Source organism: Xiphophorus couchianus, chromosome 5 (genome assembly GCF_001444195.1).
Source record: "Xiphophorus couchianus chromosome 5, X_couchianus-1.0, whole genome shotgun sequence".
Taxonomy (NCBI): Eukaryota; Metazoa; Chordata; class Actinopteri; order Cyprinodontiformes; family Poeciliidae; genus Xiphophorus; species Xiphophorus couchianus.
This window is the reverse complement of record NC_040232.1, coordinates 14,931,416-14,953,991: the sequence shown is the minus strand read 5'-3', so window position 1 is coordinate 14,953,991 and position 22,576 is coordinate 14,931,416. Positions and strand designations below refer to the sequence as shown.

Sequence of the window (22,576 nt, the reverse complement as noted above, 5' to 3'; positions counted from 1 at the left end):
TTGTTCAGCACATTCTCGTTTATCAGAAATGGGACTTCTGGTGACTTTTTGCTGGCAGCTCGGCTTCATGGCGCTACAGTCTCCACCAGGAACTGTCGGCCTCTTCCATTTTTGGCAATTCTTCCATTTATTCAAATAAATTTTTCATGTTCTGCCAAGTCTTTCAGGTTTTAGTTTACATTTCAATGTATTTGAGATCATTTTCTGTGCTACTTCATATGTTAGAACATCGGTCCTCTCTCCATTCAAGGACTGAATTGGGTATGACAAAGAATTTGAGGCATTTTAAATGAAGTGTCTACAATGAACTATTTTAACACTGTGCCAGTTTTGCATCAGAAGTTCGTTTGTATGAAAGAATGATCATGCTGTTGTGCCATTATAAAATGTGCTGCATTTTGCAATTACTTATGATCAGTAAATGACTCTTTTAGACTCCAGAGGGCCTTATAAATAGAACTTTCAAGTTAAGAGATGTGTGCTAAAATATTGTTTTATCCATCAAATCAAAGCAGTTTTTAGTTTTTATCTATATAATGGTAAATTACATTATTGTAAAAAGATGTTTAGTATTATTTAATTTCAAGATGTACTCATCGAATTTAAAGACAGCTATTTATTCATATTTTAACCGTTTGTTAATGGGTAGTTTCATCAATACATTCTGCCACAAGCAGCCCTTTGAGGACATTCATGACCTTGATATGGCCCAAAATGAAAATGAGCTTGAAATCCCCAGTGTAATGTAATAGTGTAAATAGCTTCAGTGAAGGGATGCAGCTAAAAGTCACACTTTCATAAATATAAAGTGTACTTGTCAAAATTTTATTCAAAGGAAAATTTAAAAAGTCACTCCAAGCTGATGTGATTTGCGTTTAAAATACTGACAGACAAACTCCAGCAAGAGTGAAACACTCAAGCACTCAGACAGAAAATAGGCTCACATCTGAAAGTAATTATGATACGCAGGTGAAAGTTTGGAGAAAGAAGTTATCAATTTATTTATAATGTGATCTGCAGATGTTATAATGCATGTAAAGTAAAAACTATGGTAAAAAAAAAATCTTACTCAAAACTCACTTCCTCCAAACTCACACCTGGCAGTTGCCCAGTTAATGACAGACTGCACAATAAGAGTAAGGCACAACAGGTAATTCCTAAAGGAGCTTGCTGTTAACGGACAGCTGGATCCAAGCATATTGATGGAGAATTGACAGGAAGGAAAAAATGTTGAAAAAAAAGTATACAAGAATTAAAAAAATATAATCACAATATTGGTAATTAAATTGCCAATATTAATAAATTAAATTAACTTTTGATGATACAAAGGCAGAAAGAAGTGACGTCACTTCACTTCACTTCACCTGCCTTTGCCCATTGATGGTCAGAGGATCTGGTGAAAGCAAGTGTATGGCAACCTGGTCTCTATCAGTCTGTCCAAGGGGAATTGTGTCTTCAGTGTAGCTTACCATCACCGCTGTGTGCATGAATTACTAAATTTAGCGTAATGTGCTTTGGAGTCCTCTGACTTGGTAAAGAACTATACAAATGCAGGCCATGTCAAACTTTGACCTTTGACTATGTGTTGTGTTTCATGGGTCAGAACAAACAAAAGCTCTATAAAGCTTACCAGGCAATTTACCATTTACAATTAATTAAAATTTTCTGTGAAAGAATGTCCTTTTATACAGTACAAACTCAGGTGAAAGGATGAAAACATAACATGTTCTGATACATAATAATTAGGATAGAAACAAGGGCATAATACCAATTCCTCATTTGCAAACCAAACATATATGATATTTCTGGAAATTATGAATTATTTAATTTTCATGTTTTGGCTATGTGAGTTTCACTTCCTTTTCCTCCATAAGAGAAGGACGTTGTATGAATGGTCATTGTGCTGTTTCATAGAAATCAGCCCAGGGTGAGTCACGAGCTGAGCATCGAGCGGTTTTCCTCTTGATTCCTGTATTTTATGGAGGTGGAAGCAGTTTGCAGAGACAGCTGTCCCATTAATAACCACTAACTGCTCAGTGGTTTGGTCCGTGGCTGTTCAACAAACTGAAAAGAATGAGGCAGGAGCCTATAGATCAATACAGTTAGGAGAAACTGACATAGATCAGACCGAGTCGGCCTTCTGCTTCCACTAACTTGTCTAATCTATACACAAAATTGAAGTAGGTCCTGTGTTTAAAATCTAGAACATATACAAAAGTATTTGAAATAATTTTAAAAATCCCTTATTTTAAGATTTTCAGCTCAAAATTGTTGGTAAAATATCAATAACATTTGTATGGATTTGCTGCCCTCCAGTGGTTAAACACAACCATGAAATGTTGATCTTTTACACATGCAATTCAAAAAGCCTCAAATTTATTCATGAAGTTATTAATAAGTTGTCCCTATGGTCACTTAACGATAGTGATACCACCAAGTCAGAATCCGCCCTCACAAAATAATGTACTTTTTAAATCCTAATTATAATCATCATAAAGCAGACTGAGGACAGCGAAGCAGAATAATAAAACAGTTTTTATATTAAAAAGATTTATTTAGGCAACCCATTTAAAAACCAAACAAATTCAATGCATTATTGGACACCAGTGTTAATACATCTGTTGACCTTAACATATACAACAAGAACATACAGATGAGTTAACAGTACTGAATCGCATGTTTTAAAAAAAGCAATAAAAGCAAATATTTGGCAGCAAAGGGAAAACAAACCAAAACGTATCAAATGACTAAAACAAAGCTAAAACATCTCCTTTTCCCTATTAGTCTGAAGTTTTTATGAAAATCCCTCTCTTTACAACACAGTAAAATCTATACGGTGTAACTGTCCAAAAAGAATAGTAAATTCTGCTGAAACCTCTGAATTTGATGCTGGTTACCGGTAAACCTGACTTCATTCTTGTCATACTGTTGCATTTCAGGAGCTTTTTTAAAGCAGCTTTTATGACATGGTGGTTAGATAATTGGTCAAGCTGAACTCTCTCCACCTTTCTGCAAGATGAAAAAAACATATTTAGTACTTATTTACGTAGTAGATAGAAAGAAATACATCGCCACATCACATGAAGATTTTTCTACTCACCATGGGCTTCATTTCCCGTCCCTCTCCCTCTGGCGACTTGTATTTACCCATTTTACTACTCTTCTCAATATGCTCCTGGTACAAAAAAATAAATAAATAAAATAAAATTCTGTTAAACTCAATTTATGAGAATCAAGATCAGGGTCAACACTAGTTTTCCAATTCAAAATTCCACACATATCCAGACTGAATGTTTAAGTTTTTATTATACTGTTATTTTAGCAAATCATGAAGCAACAACAATAAAGTGGTGAAGCTAAGTTTTAATTCATCTGTAAGGTAAACTGCCATTTCACTTGTACCTATCAAAGCAATAGATGGACATGATTTAGCTTCAGCTCCCAATGAGATCTGAAATTTTATGAAAATTCACCATTGAATTGATATTCAATGGTGGGTCTGATTGAAGGTCTGATGACCTTCAATGGAGAAATACAATTTTCTCAAGAGTCTAAAATTTATCAGTGAATTTTCATAAAATTTTCCCTTGGACTATCATGACTCATTGGGAGCTGAAGCTAAAACATGTTTAGCTACTGAACCATGGAATTATAATGACAATAACTCGCAGGCACTCAACAAGCCGCCTCACCATCAATTCCTTGTCCATGTAGTACGGTCGCCCAGAGCTGCCGTCATTGTGCTTTTTGTCCACAGCATAGCAGAGAAAGAGGACGTCGACCACGTTCTCAAACAGAGAGAGGAAGCAGTTGGCCACGAGGTAGGCAAACAGACAGGAGATGAGGAGAGGTAGCACCCAGACGGTGTAGTCCTGTTGGTAATTCAGAGCCAGGATGCCCGCAAAAGCTGTACAGGAGACTATTAGAACCTGACAAACAAGTTGTGATTAGAGGTTTCTCAACAGGGACAGAACAAATACACATTTTGTCCACTAGATGGAAACACAAGCTGTCAGTTCACATCATGTTTGAATTCAAAGTTAAACATCATTGTAGTGTCAAGTTAGCCTGGCTATCATCTTCCTACGCAATTCCTTTCGATTAAAATCCAAGAGAATCCAAGATTTCTCCCACTGACTTTGATTCCTCTGGTAGAATTTGTACCGGGCCAAACAGCGAACAGAAGAAGTTGTGAACGATGACATCGATTTTCTTCAAGTCAAAATGCATTTTCAATTTAAGTTTAGAATTGTAAACTATTTAAAATATAACACTGTGTTTTATATTTTTTACAACAACAAATGTGCCCTGACAATATAAACCCAGCTAGGTAAGGGAGAGTGTTTTCCCACCGAAGACTAAGCTCACTGAAGGAAAACAACAGGAAAATAACTATAATATAATTTATTCAAAAGAAATCTGTTAAATTGCTTTTTGTTAAGTCACAAGAGGCATACGAGTGTGGAAGCTTGTTTTAGGAGAATTTAGGTTTTACCTTGGTTAAATAAATTTTAGGGAGAGAAGAATTGAAACTGACCATGGGATATTGTCAAACTGCATCCAAAATGTGCTATTAACAAAAATTGTCACAAAAAGAGAAAAGGAAAAAACAAATGTGTGATGCATCTTACCTTTCCCATAAAGAGGACAAAGTCCCCTACTGTGTTAATGACTGCCACTTGGGCCGCGTTCTCAAGCAAGAGTTTAAAAGCATCACAAACTGAAGAGCAGAAGTTGGTGCTGTTGATGGCTGTTGCAGTATAGGCATTCTGAAACAAGTCAACATTTGCTTTGTTAAATTGTACAAAAACAAAATGCTTTTTGTGAAATCTTGTATATTCTGTCCTCATATCCCCGTTGCTACTTACTTGATTTAGGAATGCCAAACACTTTTCAAGACAATACAGACAACAGACGCAGGCTTTCAACATGCAACGAGCGCAAGCATTTTCCTGGAAAATGAAAAAGAAAAAAAAATTATATATATATAATAAAATCCTAGCTTGCAGATATGTATAAAAATGCACGTAATGTCAACTTGCACAATCTGGTTATAAAGGTTTATGGCTCACTTTTCCTTTGAGCTGGGTGTGGATGTACGTCAGGATGATACGAGGAATCTTAACCAGTGTGATGATGAAGGATCCCTTTGCCACAGTGCCCATGTGGTAGCGCAAGGTGTTAATTGAAGAGTAAACTACTGTAAATTGTGGTAAGTTATTCTTGTCCCTAAATTCAGTCACACATAAAAAGACAATGTAATTGAAATCATGTAGCATACAATTGTTCCAAAAATTATTCCAGAGTAGGTTCATGGGCAAAATCTGAAGTTATTTTGGTGTTTACAATGAACAAATAACACAAGAATGGCTTAAAAAGTAAAGAAACAAAATTGCAAAAATCATTTTCCAAATTTAATGTTAAGGCCAAATTTTTATATCAATTACAGTCTCAAAAGGAATTCAATCACCCTGAATAGAGCACACATTTACAAATCAGTTTTGCTTTAAAGTACATCTGATGTAACCAATCATGAGCTTCATTACTGCATCAAGTATCCTTGAGACAAGACACAAGAAACCTACACAGGTGATAGTAACATTTCACCTCATGTTAGAGAAATGGCCAAATCTTAGACAAACATCCAAAAGGGTCAGAGAAAAATTTTGCCTCGCAAAAACAAGAAAAAGAGCTATAAAAAATATAGCAACTACTCTGCATATTCCTAAACATAAAGTTGGGAGCATAGGCTGCAGAACAATGGCTACACCTTCAGGACGTGATGGAAGCATCACTTCCGACCAAAAACAAGAAACACAAGAAAAGTCAGCTTCCATTGGTTCATAACAGCAGCAGTACGTCTAGAGGAGGAGGAATGAAGCATCTGCTGAAAAGAACATAATATCTACAGTAAAGCAAGGTGGTGACCGTGTGATCCTCTGGGGCTTTGACATTTCTTCCCCTACTAGCAGAGACATGCAGTACGCTGAAGACAAATTAGACAAATTTCTTCTCCAGAAATGTTATGATGGGACCTTTCAACCAAAAATGGACATTTGTAATGTTAGAAGTTTTTAGCCATTTAAGTAATTCTTTTTGGATGCGTTTATTGCAAACACCCTCTAGCTTATATGTTTTGCCAATGAAGCTACTTTACACTGAGTGGTTAAATTTTTTTTTAGGTAAAGTTAAAATAAAATGGAAACACAAGTCTTTTCCAACTATTATAGCACCTTGTGAAAAAATAAGTGCTGACTGCTCCAGCGATGGTCATCTGCTGGAAAGCCAGGATGAACTCACTGATCCAGATGAGACCAACAAGGTGATACCACACCATGTACTGAAGAGGCCCCTCCATCTGATACTCAACCACACCTGTGGAGTTGTTCTTTACAGGAGATCCTGGAGGACAAAACAAGCTATACAGTTGACAAGAACCAAGCAGTTTGTCTACTGGTAGATTTTCTTTCCCCTCAAAACGCCTGGAAAGTTTTTCCCTTTTAACATTAATTTCCTATCATGCGTCTTTGATTGTCTTCTTATCTTTGTCAGTCACTTGAAACTGTGGGACATGTTTGCTTTTTTTACATTAGTCAGAATACCTAGGAATTTTAGATTAGCAGCTCAAGACTTTCTGCTTCCATGAGTAATAAATGTAATGTAGCATACCACATATTCAAAACTGGAACGATGCAAAATGTATATTTTGCTTTCTAGTTGAGCAGTGAACGAACTCTATATAGTATTCTGGCTGCAAAGAGAACATTGTATTCAGAGAGTCAGCCTGGGGGTAGAAACCGTCTCTGTGGCAGCTGGTTTTTGCGCTCTGTAGCACCGACCTGAAGGTAAAAGTTTAAACAATTTGTGTTCAGGATGTGTGGGGTCTGCAGAGATACTAGCTGCTCTTTTCCTCTTTAAACCAATTGGAACAGTGACAAACATGGATAAGGACCTGAGAAGTTTACTGAAGCCATAAGTGACCTCTCAGGGAAATTGAAATTCTATAACCAATAGTTGTTATAAACATCATATTAAATGAAACTGGGCATTTAAACTATTAGAACATTCCATAAAGGGACAGAAACCAACAAAATAATGATAAAGTTAGGTTTTAAAATTCAATAGGACAGAATACATATCTAAGCATTTTTTCACAAAAATGAAGAGATTCCAGTTGGTTGTGTGAACTGATTAATGATTTTTATGCTTGTGTTGAAACGTATTTATACTCTTAAACAGTACTAAAAACTGGTTTTGCATTTCAATATGTTGCTAGTTACAAAAATGTCATTTTTAAAATTGTAATTCATAATGTCCCATAATGACCATGGTACTGAAGTTTATGATTAAAAACCTTGTTTATCCTTCCGGCCCAAATGATAAGTGGAGTTTGCTAAATGCAACAATGATCAGAACAAAAACAGTTTGCTTTAGGTGTAAGGTTTTAATTTTTTTTTACACCTTTTAATGTTGTTTGCTTTGGTTCGAAGGAGGATCTGTAATGCTTTGGGCCTAATTCTGTTCCACAGGTTCTTGTTAGACTGCATGGTATCAAAAAGTCTTGAGGCACCAGGAGAACTTAAATAGAAAAAAATTGGCAGACTCAGCAAGAAAAGTAAAAACAGCTCATCTGATGTTTCAGTTGGATAATAATCCATGTGAAGAATGCTTCAGTAAACACAAAACCAACCTTTTATGCTTCTCTCAGTCCCATCCAACATCCAAATCCTAAAGGCTACTTTCTAAAAGAGGTTTTGCTGCTCCAATAAAAGGTGAATTTATTTTAAAAGTTTTTTTGCACATCTTAACTGGGAGTGTCTGCCAGAATAAAAACAATCTTGTGCAAATAAGCAATTATGAATGCAAAGAAAGGTATGCCCTTCAAATTCTCATTCACTGCAGTGATTTTGTTATTTTTCCCTGAGCAACGCTAAACAAACTTGTCTCCACTTGATAAAGTACATCTACTGTACATTTACTGTCACTAAAATTCATACTTCAAGGTGTTAATATATGGTCAATAATGAATGAAATATCTTTTCCATAAAACTAAAAATGCCCCAAAACACAAATAAGGCATAAATTTGACTCATCAGCTTTTCTGTGTTTGTCTTTTGTTTTCATTCTGACTATTTCCCAGCAGAAAGGAGAAGTGGGAGATGAATTGAGAAAGCCCTTTGACCTTGTTCTCCACATCATGAGACTGCCACAGGATTCCAGATGTGGGAGTTCAGCCATGACACAAAAGCCCAACTAAATGCCACACACTTAATAGTCTGTTTGTTTGGGAATGGTATCAAAGACCATCAGAATTTGAAGAAATGACTTACAGAGGAACATTCAAAAATGTAAATACTTTAAGTGGAAATAATGTGTGTTTTAGCTGACCTGACGTCCCGAGGAAGAGAAGCACAGCTATCCAGTAAACCCAGAACATCATGAGGCTGAGAAAGGTCCAGAAGGGATGCAGGAACAGCATGGGGAGGCTGGTGAACACTTTACCTGTCACATGGAACAGGCTGATGGTGAGAGACACATGCTTCCTCAAGAAAAACATCAGCAGCAGCAGCACTACCTGCAAGATTAAACACAGGGTTTTCCTTATACTTTTTTAGAATGGATCAGGTGGCTAACAATGTGAGCAACATGAAAGTTTTCACAATATCATTACAAAAATCAATGCATTTTAGTATTTAGTGTGACCCTGACTATAATTACGTATTTTTTCTACAAAAAAAAAAGTCTACCAATTGTGGAAATACATACGGTGAAAATAGTAGCACCAATAGCGTAAACAAGCAAAGCTTTGTCGTTGTCTCCAGCCACTTCTTTCCATAATATACTTGTGCTGTTATTGCTGAGGGCATATTTTTGGTCCGCGTACAACCACCAGAGGATACCTGTCCCACCTGAAAAAGATCAAAAACTTACAAAGTTTGAGCTGGAAAATAAAGATCATGAGTAGAAGGTAAAACAAAATGTATTGCAGCATTTTGTGAGTAATTTTAATTGAGAGTAGCAGAATGGAACAAATTACCTACAGAGCCGATGATTACCAGAATTGTGAGAATTACAACCAGGACTTTAGAGATGTAACGAATAACAAGCGTCATGATCAGCGACAAAACTGGATAAAGGAGAGAAAACGTAGAACACACCATGAACTCATAGAAAGGGTATTTTCTTTGTGGTAGATAAAACATGGTTGCAATGTTACAGTTCAAGTCAGATGTTTAAATAGGTTGATCATTTGTGTGACTATTTTAGTTTTGTGCTTTTAGTGTGGAACCACAGAACTAAGAAAAGTACAAATTGCTGCTGCCCACATTGGAAACCCCAATGTCCTTTGGAGAAAAGCTTAGATGTCTGGGATGGGCCAGACATCAACAACATCGACGATTTCTGGAATCTGATTAAAATCAACAAATTCCTTTTTTTTTTTTTTTTGTTACCCCTCCAGGGGTTCTTTTGTGGGCTCTAGTGTCCCTTATATGATAGTAGGCTGACAGGAAACAGGGAAGGAGACGGGGGAAGACATGCGGTAAATGTTGTCGGGTCCGGGAGTCGAACCCGCAACGGGTCGCGCTATCCCGTACGCCACCACGGCACGCCCAAAATCAACAAATTCAGGCTCCTCCTATCTTATCTGCAATAAATGCTAATTTGTTCACCCCAAATAAACTTTAAAAAAATCTGTCTGTTGTGTATACCTTTCAAAAACCAAAGTTAAAGTCCTTTGTTACAAGCCCATGCCCATGATGAATGCGTCTATTGTCGGGCAAATAACCTGAATTACCTTGAAAAAACAGCAGCGGTCTCAAACTCATTTTCGTTATGTGCCACATCAAGATAACAAATGTCCCCAAAGGGCCAGTTGTGTCCCCATAGAGCCTAGAGGGCCACATAAAAAGTTATGGAGGGTTGAATTTGGCCCCTGGACCTTGAGTTTGACATATACTTTAGAGTCAATGACAAACGTCCCTCTAAAAAAAGAAACAAAATGTTGTCATGCGACAATTTCTCTCTTGAAAAACAAACCAGCCGAATCAAATAAAAAGATAAAAACGGACAAAGATTTGCCCCATCGTCCCTGCTGTACCAGCAGAAGAACTCAAAGCAGATATTAAATGACTGCCTGTAGTCATTTAAAAAGAAAAACATTTTTAAAAACCCAAACTATATAGATGTAAAATAATATCTATATAGTTATTATTATTATAGATCTATAATATCTCTTATAGATAGTTAATCCTGTATACAGGACTAACTGTAGAGGATCCAAAGTCTGTAACCACTCAGACACTTCCTGTTTTTCCTTTATGCACCAAAAACAGTTTCCCTGAAAACTATTTCCTTCCTGCTAAAATCCCAACAAGCAACTAGAGCTGAGCAGTGGGACAGCAGCAAACCAAACCTCACAAGCATGTTTCACTTCAATAACCAATGAAACGTTCCACTACATATGATGGATGTTACAGATAAAGTTTTATACCAAAAGCCAGAACACAAAGACCCATGATGATTTCTTTGCTGGTGATCACTCCTGCAATGACACGCCGCAGCACAGTGTTGTCACCAACAAATGTGATGAAAGCCTGGGCGAATTCAGCATAGCAGCTGATGTCCATAGGGATACAGCGGTGGAAGACGGGAACAGCTTTACTGAGAACAAGGAGGAGAAAAACATTATTTGAAAACAAAAGTAATGGAGACAATAATTTTACTTGTTATTTTTAATTCATCAAGCAATCATTTTATTATGGCCACTTAAAGCCCTAACTGGACAGCCAGATTGATCCAGTGAGAGGAAATTTATGATTAAAATTGACTTGAATCTCAGTTTCTATCTTGAAAGTCCAATATTAATATCAAAAGTATTCACAATGAACTTTTCCATTGTTTTTGTAACAGGTCAACCCCATATTTGTATATAGATGACCCTGCAATAGTATTCACACCTCTTAAATATTTCCTCATTTCATCATGTTTCGACCTCAAACTTCACAGCATTTATTTACGGTAGATTTTATGTGGCAGACCGACCCACTGACACAACTGAATCAGTTGCGCTAGAGCAGGGTCACATCTAAAACACGGCAGTGGACCTTGAGGACCTGGGTTGGAAACCCCTATGTCATAGAACATTAGTAAACAAACAGCATCTTAAATATCTAAGGAACACAGCCAGGGATGGCAAATTTTGAAGAAATGTTAAAAAGGGACAGGTTATGGCAAACCACGCAACACTAGTTTGTGATGTTCTATGACTATGATGTCAATTAAATATACTCACGTTTGTTGGTGTAACGCAACATAAACGAAGAGTTCAATGGGTATGAATGCTTTTGTAAGCTACTGAATGTAGTGTAAAAAAGAAAAACATTTTTAAAAACCCAAAGCATAGAAATGACTCACCTTTGTGGAACAGGAAGTTTTGGACATTTTAAGAATCTTTCATTGCTGCTCTCATATCTTGTTGGAGTAAGCTCATAGGAGCAGAGATTAGACCCTAACAACAGAAAAAAAACAAGTAAATGATTCAAAAGAAAGATAGTAATGATAAGAAAAAGCATCTACAGATTATTTAGACCTCCATTGTCCATGTTGTGGAAATTTCCAGAGATGTCCAGAAACATCATTAAAAAGCCTATATGACCCAAACAATCAGCTGTAGGGCTGGGCATTAAATCAATAATGATAGACATATGATCAATATCAACAGAAAATACATCCAACAGTATATTCAATCATTTCATTGAATGCTCATTAAGAATCACAAGTGATTCTGGGGGGATGTAGGCAGAGGAAAGACTTAATCGCTCAACGTTTCATGGCCAGCTAAGCAAGGTGAGTGGCATCAGCTAACTCACTCACGCATTGGTTACCTAGCAACAACCTGTTACAGTTTCAGGTTTTGCTACCCGTCTCATAAATGCTTCAAAATGAACCAAAGTGTGGAGTGAAAAACGAATCTGAGCGCAACAGATTAAGAAGAAACTGTGGATGATACAGGAAAGCTAACGTCTCCAGTATTTTAGATATTTAAGACAAAAAATGAATTACTAATTGATATGAACACTCTTTGTGATACGTTTTTCAGCTATATTGCCCACCCCTGGGAACCAATATTCCCAAAACAGAAAAGGAAAAAATGACCTGTCCTTAGTAGCAATGTTGTTGATGAATACAACAAATGTGTACCACCACCAGACCTTAGACATTTAACCTTAGATATTTAACTTGAGATATTTCCACTTCTGATAATTTACTCACCATTACTGAGCGCAAACTCTTTCAACTCTCTGTATGTCTTCAGTTCTGTGGCTGGACATTTGGAGACACACAAGGCAATGGACTTGATTTTTCTGTTGATTACGTCAAATTTGCAAGGCTCTAGAAAGAAAACGTACCTAAAAAATAAAACAAGAAAAAGAAACAAAATTGTATTTTAATTTTAAAACAGCTCACAATCGAAACATCTGAGAATGTGAAACAAAAAAGACAATTTTCTCTGATGAAAATTCATTTTGTGGCTGCCATGTTAACGAGGGCACAAACTTAAAGATGTTGACCTTCGCTACCCCATCAGACAGACTCTGCTTTGTTTTTTTTTCTCTCCAAAGCCTCCATGGGCAATCAGCCCATCAATAAAGCATCGCCCTTTGTTTCCCTGAAGCTAGGCCTTCAGACAGTGGGCTGGTGGTAACCTCCAGCCCCAAATATTCTACAGAATAGAAATTTCCTTTATTGTCCCACGGTGGAGACAGTCGTGTAAGAAAAACTCAGAACTGAGAAACGGCTGCCAGCTTATGCAGCTCTGGAAGTCAAGATAAAAAAAAAGAAATATTAAAAATATGACACAAATCAAGAATTTCTTGTTCTCAACTATATGAAATGACTCTGGTACCTAGATTGAGACATAGAATAGCTGAGATCGAATGATTAAAATGAAGACGTATTTACTTTTTCTCAGTCATGTCAGCGCCGCTGAGTGGTACTCCGTCAATCTTCTTGTTGGTGTTATTCCGGCCACATGTGTTGCCGTAACTATCATATCCAGAGACGAGGCGGGAGGCACCTCCTGTGGCGATGGCAAAGCCACAAATTAAGGCCTGCAGACACAGATGTCAGAAGAGGACACGAACAGTTAACAGAATACTATTAAGGCACTTGTTAGGGTCCAACGCTGAACTGCAAGGCAGAAGGAAAACGATGCTGAGAATTTTATATAATTATGAAGAGTCTTCACCCGAGTACATCCTGTTTTTATCTGAATGTTGGTGCATGGCCAGTTCTGCATTACTAGCAATATCTGCTAGTAATGACAGGATTTTACAGTCACGCAGGGTAAAAACAATGTGTTTTGACTAGGCCTGTTGTTTGACTAGCACTTATTAAGATTTTTATACATTGACACTCTCTTGCTTGCCAGAAGCATTACCTTGGTGCTATTCAATCTGAAACTAAGTCCTGCTGTAAGTCAGCATTTCCGGTTATTTAAGATACATTTTTTAAACAGTGTAGCGAGTGTATGTGTTTCTTCCTTTACTCTGACACCACTAAAGATTTTTAAGGATAAGGAAAGAAAAAACAGCACAACCAGAGCTGTTCTGAGAACACAACTAAATGATGAAGTGATAAAATTGGCGAGAACTTTAAAACAGGGTGAGATTGTAAAGTAATATCTTAATGCACAACTCACAGAGCGATGCACGACACATCACATGAAAAGCCTGATCGTCCATCTAAACTCACAGGCAGGGCAAACAGACAGTGAGTCAAACAAATAGGAAAGGGAAACTTTGGAGGACCTGCAGAGATCCACTGCTTAGGTGGATGAATTTGTCAATATGAGAGCAATGAGTCATGCTCTGCACAAATTGGCCTTTTTCATTGACACAATAGCTTTAGGAAGACCAGTAGGCAATTTGCTACAAGAAATTCAGGGGCAATGCTAACGTGTTGAAGACGGTGCTCAGATTGGATGAGATGACAAATTAACTTTATGGACTAAATACAAAACGTCACATCTAGAGTTAGATAGAGCGCAACAGAGTGTCAGGTGGAGGTTGAGCTTATATTCACATATTCATTTGTTAAAATGGGATAATCCACACAGCTTTGAAAATTAATCTTCACAGACACTCTACACCCGCCCGAGCTCTTCAAATTTCACAAAAAAGAATGAGCAACAATTCTATAGAGTACCTCATGGTGTGGGGGAGGGACACTCAAGTCTTTTCAGATTTTTTTATTTGCAAAAATGTTGAAACGCATCATTTTGTGAATCAAAGTGCATTTAGCAGAGAACGAGGCAGGTTGTCAAAAAACGGACAAAAAATAATAATAAATCGACTTCGGATCCTCTGCTTGTGCTCCACTGGCTGCTGTAGTAATTTGAAAAAGTTCTAACAATTGCTCCTACTATGGTAATTACACTTTTAGGGTATGCACACCGAGTATTGTGGGATTAATACAACGATGGAAAGATGACAGTTTTGCTGCAAATGATTTGTTTGCAAGATGCTATTTTTGTTCTGTTTTATGGGGAGGCTGTAATTTAGCTTAATGACTCTGATTGTTAAGGGTAGGAATGGCTCAGTTATTGACACCAAGGTAATATGTGGCTTCACATACACACAGATTTAAAAGTTATCTGTCAGTTATGTCTTGATCAAGTTTTCTATTGCTTGCATGCATGTGCAGTCATGCAACCTGTTTGCAACTCAGAACAAATACTACACTTCTTTTATGGGACTACTGCATTTTTATCCCATCCCAAAAATTTGATGATTTAATGCAATTTGATTTGTTAAGGGACATCAGAAGGAGGGGCTCGACCAGGGCAGCAAGAACTGCCACTGGGTAAAATGTTACAACTTAAGGTGTCACTTGGCAAATCAGACATAATATCTGATCTATCTATTCAATATAAATCACTGTGAAAACCACTACAGTTAAGCATTACTAGATGTTTTCACTTAGAAAATTTAAGAAGGAACAATATCAGTAAAGTCAAGTATTTTTCTAAACTTTTAATCTACACTTTCCAGGAAAATGATAACGGTGATCCATGCATTTAATACTGAAGGATTATCACTCACAGCACAACCAGTTTAACAACATTTGCTAAGTTCAGTTGTAAAAGTGTGTGTAAAGGTTGATTCTTTGGAACAACGCAGGAATATGAGATCTAGCGTGCAAAAGTTGATTAACTGGTCCCACAAGGCAAAATACCAAATTCTTGATAATCGAATTCAACAGGTAAGCTGTGAACAAAACCAATCATTATTGTCATCATCATCAAGCAGACGTACCATGCCAATGCAAAACAGCGAGAATATGATGAGCCATGGTATATCCGTGTATCTGCGGTTCTCCGTCGGTTTCCAGTCCCGTTCACCCTGCCAAGGCATGAGAGACAGACAGGAGCGGTTATTCTTTTGGAGCCTGTTTTTGCTGTGAGCGCCTCTCTGTGTGCAGCTCCCCTCAGCCGGTAAACAACCAACTACTGAAGACAAAGAGTTGCCACAGTTGGTGCTGCTGCTGAAAAAGATGTCACATTGCAATGCCCTCGAAAGGCGCTGTGAAGAGAACCAGCCATTAACCTCCAGCACATGAACTGCAACTCACCTCTGTGCTACTACAACATCCCATTGTGTTACAGTAAAAATAAAACTTTGCGTCTCTCCGTCACAACTTTTCGATTCTCGTTTTTCCCTCCTTTTCATAAGTTATCCGGAAAAGACAAAACACACACACACACACACACACACCCGCGCAAACATACACACACATTCGTTGCTAGCTCGTTTGGTTCATCGAAATCCTCCCGTTAGAGGCACTCCCTACAGCTTCAGGTAAACACGGAAGAAGACCAATTATATACCCCCCACCCCCACACCCTACCAGTGAAAATATGCGTGCTTATTTCAAGGACTGTAGGAAATAACACACTGCACAAAACATACAATCTCTCTTTTTTTTTCAAAGAAAACTATTTTATGTGTTTCAAACTGCCATGGCTATGTGCAATTGTTATTTTTTTTTTATTTCTGTTGCTAAGCTATGGCATTCTGCTTTTAATTTGGCCCTCTAAGCTTTTTCCTTTTGCAGTGTTGTTTTGTTTTTACATGTTCAGTAATAATAATAATAATAATAATAATAATAATAATAATAATAATAATAATACTAATAATAATAATAACAGCCAAGATATGCTTTTGTTACTTCCAAGGTTGACTTGACAAATTACGCGCTTCTTTAAATGCATCACAACCAAGGGCATGCATAGCGTCCGTGTGGAGTTTGGCGCCACTTGCTGGAGAAAAGACGTCATTGCTCAATGTGACCACGCCAAGGAAGGGAGGGGCTTAGTGCCTATCTCGGTCTCGCGGTCATTGGGCGAGAGGCAGGTGTGGGAAGTTTTCCTTGACAGGTTGTCAGTGCTTAAAATATCTAAGTATTAGACAATCATTGACGAAACAAATTGACTTAAATGATGTAGTGATAATAAAGTGTAGTCTGTTTTTGGAACGTTTGTTGTACCTCCTATATTTATACGGGACCGAGTTTCTGGAGGATTTTATGAATGAGCTCAGATTAGGACAAGAAAGCAGATTAATCAAACTTCCTGCCACTGGTGAGTGATGACCAGATTTATGTATTTGAAGCCCTTTTTTCTCTGAATTATATATACTACATGACTTATATATTGCAATATTTTTGCAAAAGTATTTATTTTCCTTGAACATTTTCACATTGTGTCAGGTCACAATCAAAAACTTGTGTATTTTATTTGGATGTCATGTGAACATTTAACACTAATGAGCATTGTTGAGTATTTCACACCGATAAATTTGCACAGAATGTAAAAACGTAAATGAGGCTGAATACAAAGACATAGACAGTGTTGTATTTGTTTTCTTATGTTTCACTCTTAAGCAGTACATTTGTATCCCAGTTAAGGACAGTGAAGTTTGTTGTTGTAACATGATTAAATGTACAAAAACTTAAGTAACATGACTGCTTTTAAAAGCCACTGTAAATGCAAAGTTGGCTTTCTTTTGGATTTTATAAGTGGAGACAAATCTCTTGGAGCGGGAATGCAATACAGCTGTCACTCTGTAGAAGTTCAGATAATGTGTCACTTCCATGCTTATCAACTCTAAATTGAAACTTATGATAATATATATTTTTTACACAGATGTACTTCTGACAGTATGAATAAGCAACCATGCAGATGTTCTGTTAAGTCAATTTGTTACTGAAGTGCAACTGAACATGTTCTGATACAACTGCCAAGAGATCTATCTCCTTCATCATATGATGAAGCAGCTCATTGCATCTCATATCCTGAATCTTGCCTGTAAATACTTCCTGCCGATGCTGCTTTGGCAACTGTATCTAAGGACAACAGGGCTTTCTGGATCCCTACTGGAGGAGTCGTTGCCGGTGCAGCATATGTTCAGCAGCATTCTTGGTGAAGAGGTGTAGTGCGTCACTGTCTTGGCCTGCCCGGGGTCTGGGCCGAGTCATTCGTCATATCGAGCGCAACACAAGGATAAATATTATCTTTGCCTTTCCTCGGATACCTTCGCGACTCATGATGTAAGCAGTGTGCAGCCCTGGAGGATGTGATGAATTCCATCCTGGCAGTCTCATGCACCAAACAGCTAAAACATCAGTACTGCTTATTGTACTATTGGTCTTGCAGACAGGACTGTAACTGAAACTTGTCACTTGTAGACTATTTCTGATTTCAAATTTTCTTAGAGATATCTTTAAATCACTTGCCTGAGTCATAAACTACTACAATCTTCCTTCATAAAGGCTCACATGGCTCTTTATATTTCACAATGATGTCCACTCTCACCTCAGTGTCAGGAGGTGAGAGCCCACAAAACGACGGTTTAACAAACCTTTAAAAGTCTTAGCATTGATGTTCTAATCCTGTGCACCTTATTTACTATGCCTGTGAAAATGAACTTTATAAAGTTCTTCTTTTTTTCCTCCAATCGATATTTTTCCCCTTCTGTTCAAAGCCTGTTTATCAGCTTAAGGCACCTTTTTTGGTTTATCAAACATCTTAACATTCATGTCTGGATAACACTCACCACTCCTATTATTTTAGCTGCAGCTTTAGCAGTGACCACAAAGTATGTGCCTTAATTGAACTTTCAGAGCTCAAAACAACAGGTTCTCCTTTTCAGCTCCATATTTGGGTGCTCAGTAGACTCCAGTTTGCTTTTGAATCTAAATGTCCTTGTTTAAGCTTACCTGAACTGTAGTCTCTTATGGTGAAGTTGTGCTGCTTTCTTGTTGCATGCAGGAAGTGTTTGTTAGATAAATTGTTTGTATGACTATGACCGATGTAGAACTGGACCACGGTTTGCGATGTGTGGCTGCTTCCTAGGCCAGGTCTCCCTTAAAAAAAGAGGCATCAGATCTCAATGGTTCCTTCTGAGTAAATAAAGGTATGACTTAAAAGATATTCAATTAGTTTGAACCCAGAATCTTGCCTGTAAATACTTCCTGCCGATGCTGGAAGTATTTAGCCAGTTGGAACTTTTAATAAAACATTTTTGTAACATTATCGGATATTACATGCTTTCTCAATTTAATGAGTTATTTTCTGATAGTTTTGTGTTTTCTCTCATATTGATATGTTAAAAATGAACATGTTTCTAATTAGGGATGAGCTTGTTTCCGATGTCAAGAAAAACAACGATTTTTGAAAGCTACAATTTTAAAACTGATACAGTTTTCCAACATCCGTCTGTTAAGCAACTGACTGCAGGCTAGCAACCAGAGCTAATAGGCTGATAGACTACTGATTACTATCAGATTTTCGGCATTAGGAAACACAATTATATTTTTTATTTCCTGGTTCAAAATCAGAAAAGTCTTCAGTTATAATATAGATTTAGACATCTTGCTATGACATGGCAGATAAAGTACTATAGATCTGGTGGGCATTTTGTGCTTATGTTTTTCTACAGCTTATGTAAAAAATTTTAAATGACAATAAATAGATGTTTAAGATAACATCATTGAAACTGCAGTGATCAATGTTATATTTACAACAGGAATAATTGTTTCCTGCTGTTATTGCTCTTATTTTCTTGTTCAAATAAGAGCAAGTCACACATTTTAGTTTTAAATATTTAGCATTTAAATCTTTACTAAAAGTTATCATTAAAGTTAAATTTTGAGTTAAATTATACTGACCCATTTGGTCATGAGTTTTTTTTAATTACAAGAGCGTACAAGCTGTAATTGTTGTATGAATCCCCATAGACGAATACAAGACAGACATTATAAACATACACCTCACTCAAAAAAATTCAGTGTCTGCTGTTGCTGCTTATTTCTGTAAAATGATTATATTATTAAACCTGCTGCGGTCTTAATAACATATACTGGTATTTCCTGTTCCCACAGTAACTAAGTAGGACCCATGATCAGTCCAAGGCCCACTCTGTCTCCCACGATGACTACTTGTGGTTAGACTCACACAAGGAAAACGCAGTTAAATCCCCAGATGATTAAAGACATTTTTAATCTTTTGTTTAAGACTTTTTTCTCCATGTTCCAAACTTGCATCATCCACACTGGGATGTTACATCTAACATTATATTGCAGCTGTTTGAGTTCCCACCCAGACCTCAAAGATAGTTATTAACCAACGTGACTCTGGGCTTCTTGAAAAGAGCCTGGTAACCACAGGGCAAAGCGAGTGACAGGAAAGGAATCTTGGTGTGGTTTGTTGATGTTATTTTTGGAGCCTCAAAATGAGAATCTAGTGTTTTGTTTTTGTTTTCTTTGCAGTCCAAATGACCTAGAGGATTTTTTTTCTTATTTTTTGGGTTGATATTTTCAGAGCTGCTTTTCATGTACATTTTTAAAAAGTGTGGGGTTTTTTGAGCTTTTTAGGGAAGGCTTAAAAAAGTTGCTATGAAATCGACTCAAAGCAGTCTTTGTATTTTCAAGGACTTAAAATGACTCAGTTATGGGAGGGAAAATATTTTTTTTCTGTTTTCTTCTGTGCAAATGTCACTAACATTTTCCTACATGGGCAAACACACAGTGTTCTCAATGCCAATGATCTATGTTGTCTTTTTCTTTTCTAATAATAAACTATACCAGCGAGGAATGTGGAGTCGTTTCCTCTGGCGTAGAACTGCCCACTTCTCATCAGAATTAAACACTGGGGGATGTTGAGGTGATTCTTGAATGGATCTTTCATGTGTTACTGCTGTAGACATGTGATGTCCCACTTTACATGGATATTAGAGTGGTCAGGCTTATGGTTAGTGACGCATGGTCCTTACCAAGAACTCTTAAGTTAATAGATGTTTGTATAACAGGACTTGTGGTTTAACTTAGATTTTTCAATGCTTAGCATCAGCATCATGAGCTTCTCCGGAAACACAATTTATACCGTTGGCTCATTTGCGCATTCACAAAGAGAAATCCTTCTGGGAGGGTATATTTGATTTCTTTTGTCTTTTTGTATCTCATTGTAATCATAAAAATAGTGCATGATTTAAAGAGAACACCAAAAAATACAGAAAAAGTTTAATTGCATTTTGCCAGACTACTTTGAATGTTAATTTCTGAGAAAAAGAATCAAGTAAATGTACTGTATATGTGTACAATAATCAAATTTGAGGAAAGATGGACTGATAATTTTTTTTTTTCCATGAACACATGGGATATAGTCTTATGCAGTTAATTTTGGTTCTACTTGAAAACCATTCTCAATGTGTCCTGTATTTAATGCTGTTTGGGCTTAATCGGATATTAAAGGATGCATGCTGCAGTGAACGAGGCCAGAGTTACTTCTTCTATGATAAAAACTTAACCCTACATTTTTACCGTTCTTTGTAAACTTTAGCATCTCACCCTTTATAAATATTTAGTGTAGGCTTACTAGCATTCTGAATTTACATATCAGAAACTTGCCATTGTGGTATTGCACAAATGAATGTTACAGTGACTGTTGCAATCCAAAATCTTGCCCAGCTCTAAACTGAAATCATCAAGAGATGAGCAGGTAAAAGTAGTTGTCTTTCTTTTGTTACTGTCTACTTTTCTTTGAGTTTAACTAAGTGAGGAGATGTTTACAGTGTAACACAGACCAGCTGCACTGCGACTAAACCAGATGGTTGGTGACAAAAAAAGAGGCCTGTCATCCTAAATTATTATATCTGAAGAAATTGCTCGCTTTCTGTCCTGTGTCATATTGGTCTCAGCGCCTTAATCACATGCTTTATCCACATAGGAGCTGCTTTCATCCCCCTACAAAATCTGTGTTTCATTACATTACACTACACAACATGTGACATATGGAGCAGTGTTGTTGAACTTGGACTCTTCCTCTTCACTACCAGTAGGGCCCATCTGTGTCTCTGGAGAGCCGACATTTCTGGCAGTGCACGGTTTTCCCAGAGATGAGTCTAAGAAAAGGCTGACCCAGAGCTTCCCCTCACATCTGGATGACCCCAAGGTTAGAGGCCAAGAATTGTTGGAACACTCAGAGGGGACATCATTCCACTTTTCTCTTGTTTGAGTTGTCCCTTCTGGTTTTGCACATTGGTACATTTCTTGCAGCTGAGCTGTGCTAATAGCTATATTTTGGGGAACACAAAAGAACTGGAAAAACTCTAAGAAACTTCTGAATATGAAAAGATCATAGCTTTAACTAACTAAATAACTAACTTTTAATCAACTATTCTGTTTTTTTTAAAACACATACTCAAACTATCTTTAGACATGCATTCACTCATATTCACCTGCCACTCAATTAAGTATACTCAGCCTTGGCTCTAAATGTAGACATCTACTTATGATTGAGACAATTTGATTATGTTTTAACTGAGTTAATGTTAAAGGAAGAAAGAAGTTTTGGGTGACTTTGAATGTGCCATGATTATTGGTGCCAGGTAGACTGCTTTGAGCCTGGTTCAGTTGATGAAAAGCCAACATTACCTCAAATAATCACTACACTGAAGGTATGAGAAATACGGTTCTGAACAAAAGATCAAACACTACTAATCTACAGCAAAAGATTACACTTGGTGCTAATCATCTCAGTGAAAACAGGAAATGGATGCTAGAATTATCGAAGGTTCAATAAAATTAGTAACAATTTGCTTTGAGTTTCTGGTCCATTGGGCCTTTATTTCAATTGGGACATTCAAACGGTATTTGGCATAAACATCCTCAAAAGTGTAAATCCTGTCTTATGTCAGTGGTTCAACTTGGTTTTGGTAGTGTAAAGGTGTGGTAGATATTTTGTTGATGACTTTAGTACCAAGTAAGCATCCCTACTCAGCCAGAGCTGACCTGAGTAGTTTTGGTGAGCGTGCCCATCCCTTTATGATGTTAGTGTTAGTGACATGTGCCCTACCTCCAGCAGGACAATGCACCATGTCCCAAAACTCAATTCTTTTAAAGCTGTTTACTGAAAATAATTATGATTTCACCGTACCCCAAAGGCCTCCATAGTCAACAAATTTCAATCAAACAGAGACTCTGGAATGCAGTGAAATGTGACATTTTCATCGTGGTT

At 37.2% G+C, this 22,576-nt stretch overlaps 1 protein-coding gene across 1 annotated transcript; it reads right to left on the bottom strand.

Annotated features, from left to right (window-relative positions):
- Positions 1 to 2,533: 2,533 nt before the first annotated feature.
- LOC114144918 (choline transporter-like protein 1) lies at positions 2,534 to 15,889 on the bottom strand. Its single transcript, XM_028018156.1, has 16 exons — positions 15,634 to 15,889; positions 15,318 to 15,404; positions 12,964 to 13,112; positions 12,274 to 12,410; positions 11,416 to 11,509; positions 10,493 to 10,662; positions 9,038 to 9,127; positions 8,767 to 8,909; positions 8,389 to 8,575; positions 6,234 to 6,402; positions 5,073 to 5,229; positions 4,869 to 4,952; positions 4,632 to 4,769; positions 3,693 to 3,929; positions 3,101 to 3,175; positions 2,534 to 3,009 (listed from the first exon to the last, which is right to left on the bottom strand). The coding sequence occupies exons 1-16, from the start codon at positions 15,655 to 15,657 to the stop codon at positions 2,986 to 2,988; spliced, it is 1,965 nt and encodes a 654-aa protein (XP_027873957.1). The 5' UTR covers positions 15,658 to 15,889; the 3' UTR covers positions 2,534 to 2,985.
- Positions 15,890 to 22,576: the final 6,687 nt, after the last annotated feature.

Coding starts and splice junctions, on each gene's coding strand:
- LOC114144918 (XM_028018156.1), bottom strand. CDS start 15,657: ATGGGATGTTGTAGTAGCACAGAG. Junction 12,411..12,963: donor GCTGACATGACTGAGAAAAA/GTAAATACGTCT, acceptor TTTATTTTTTAG/GTACGTTTTCTTTCTAGAGC. Junction 8,910..9,037: donor GGTAATCATCGGCTCTGTAG/GTAATTTGTTCC, acceptor GATCTTTTTCAG/GTGGGACAGGTATCCTCTGG.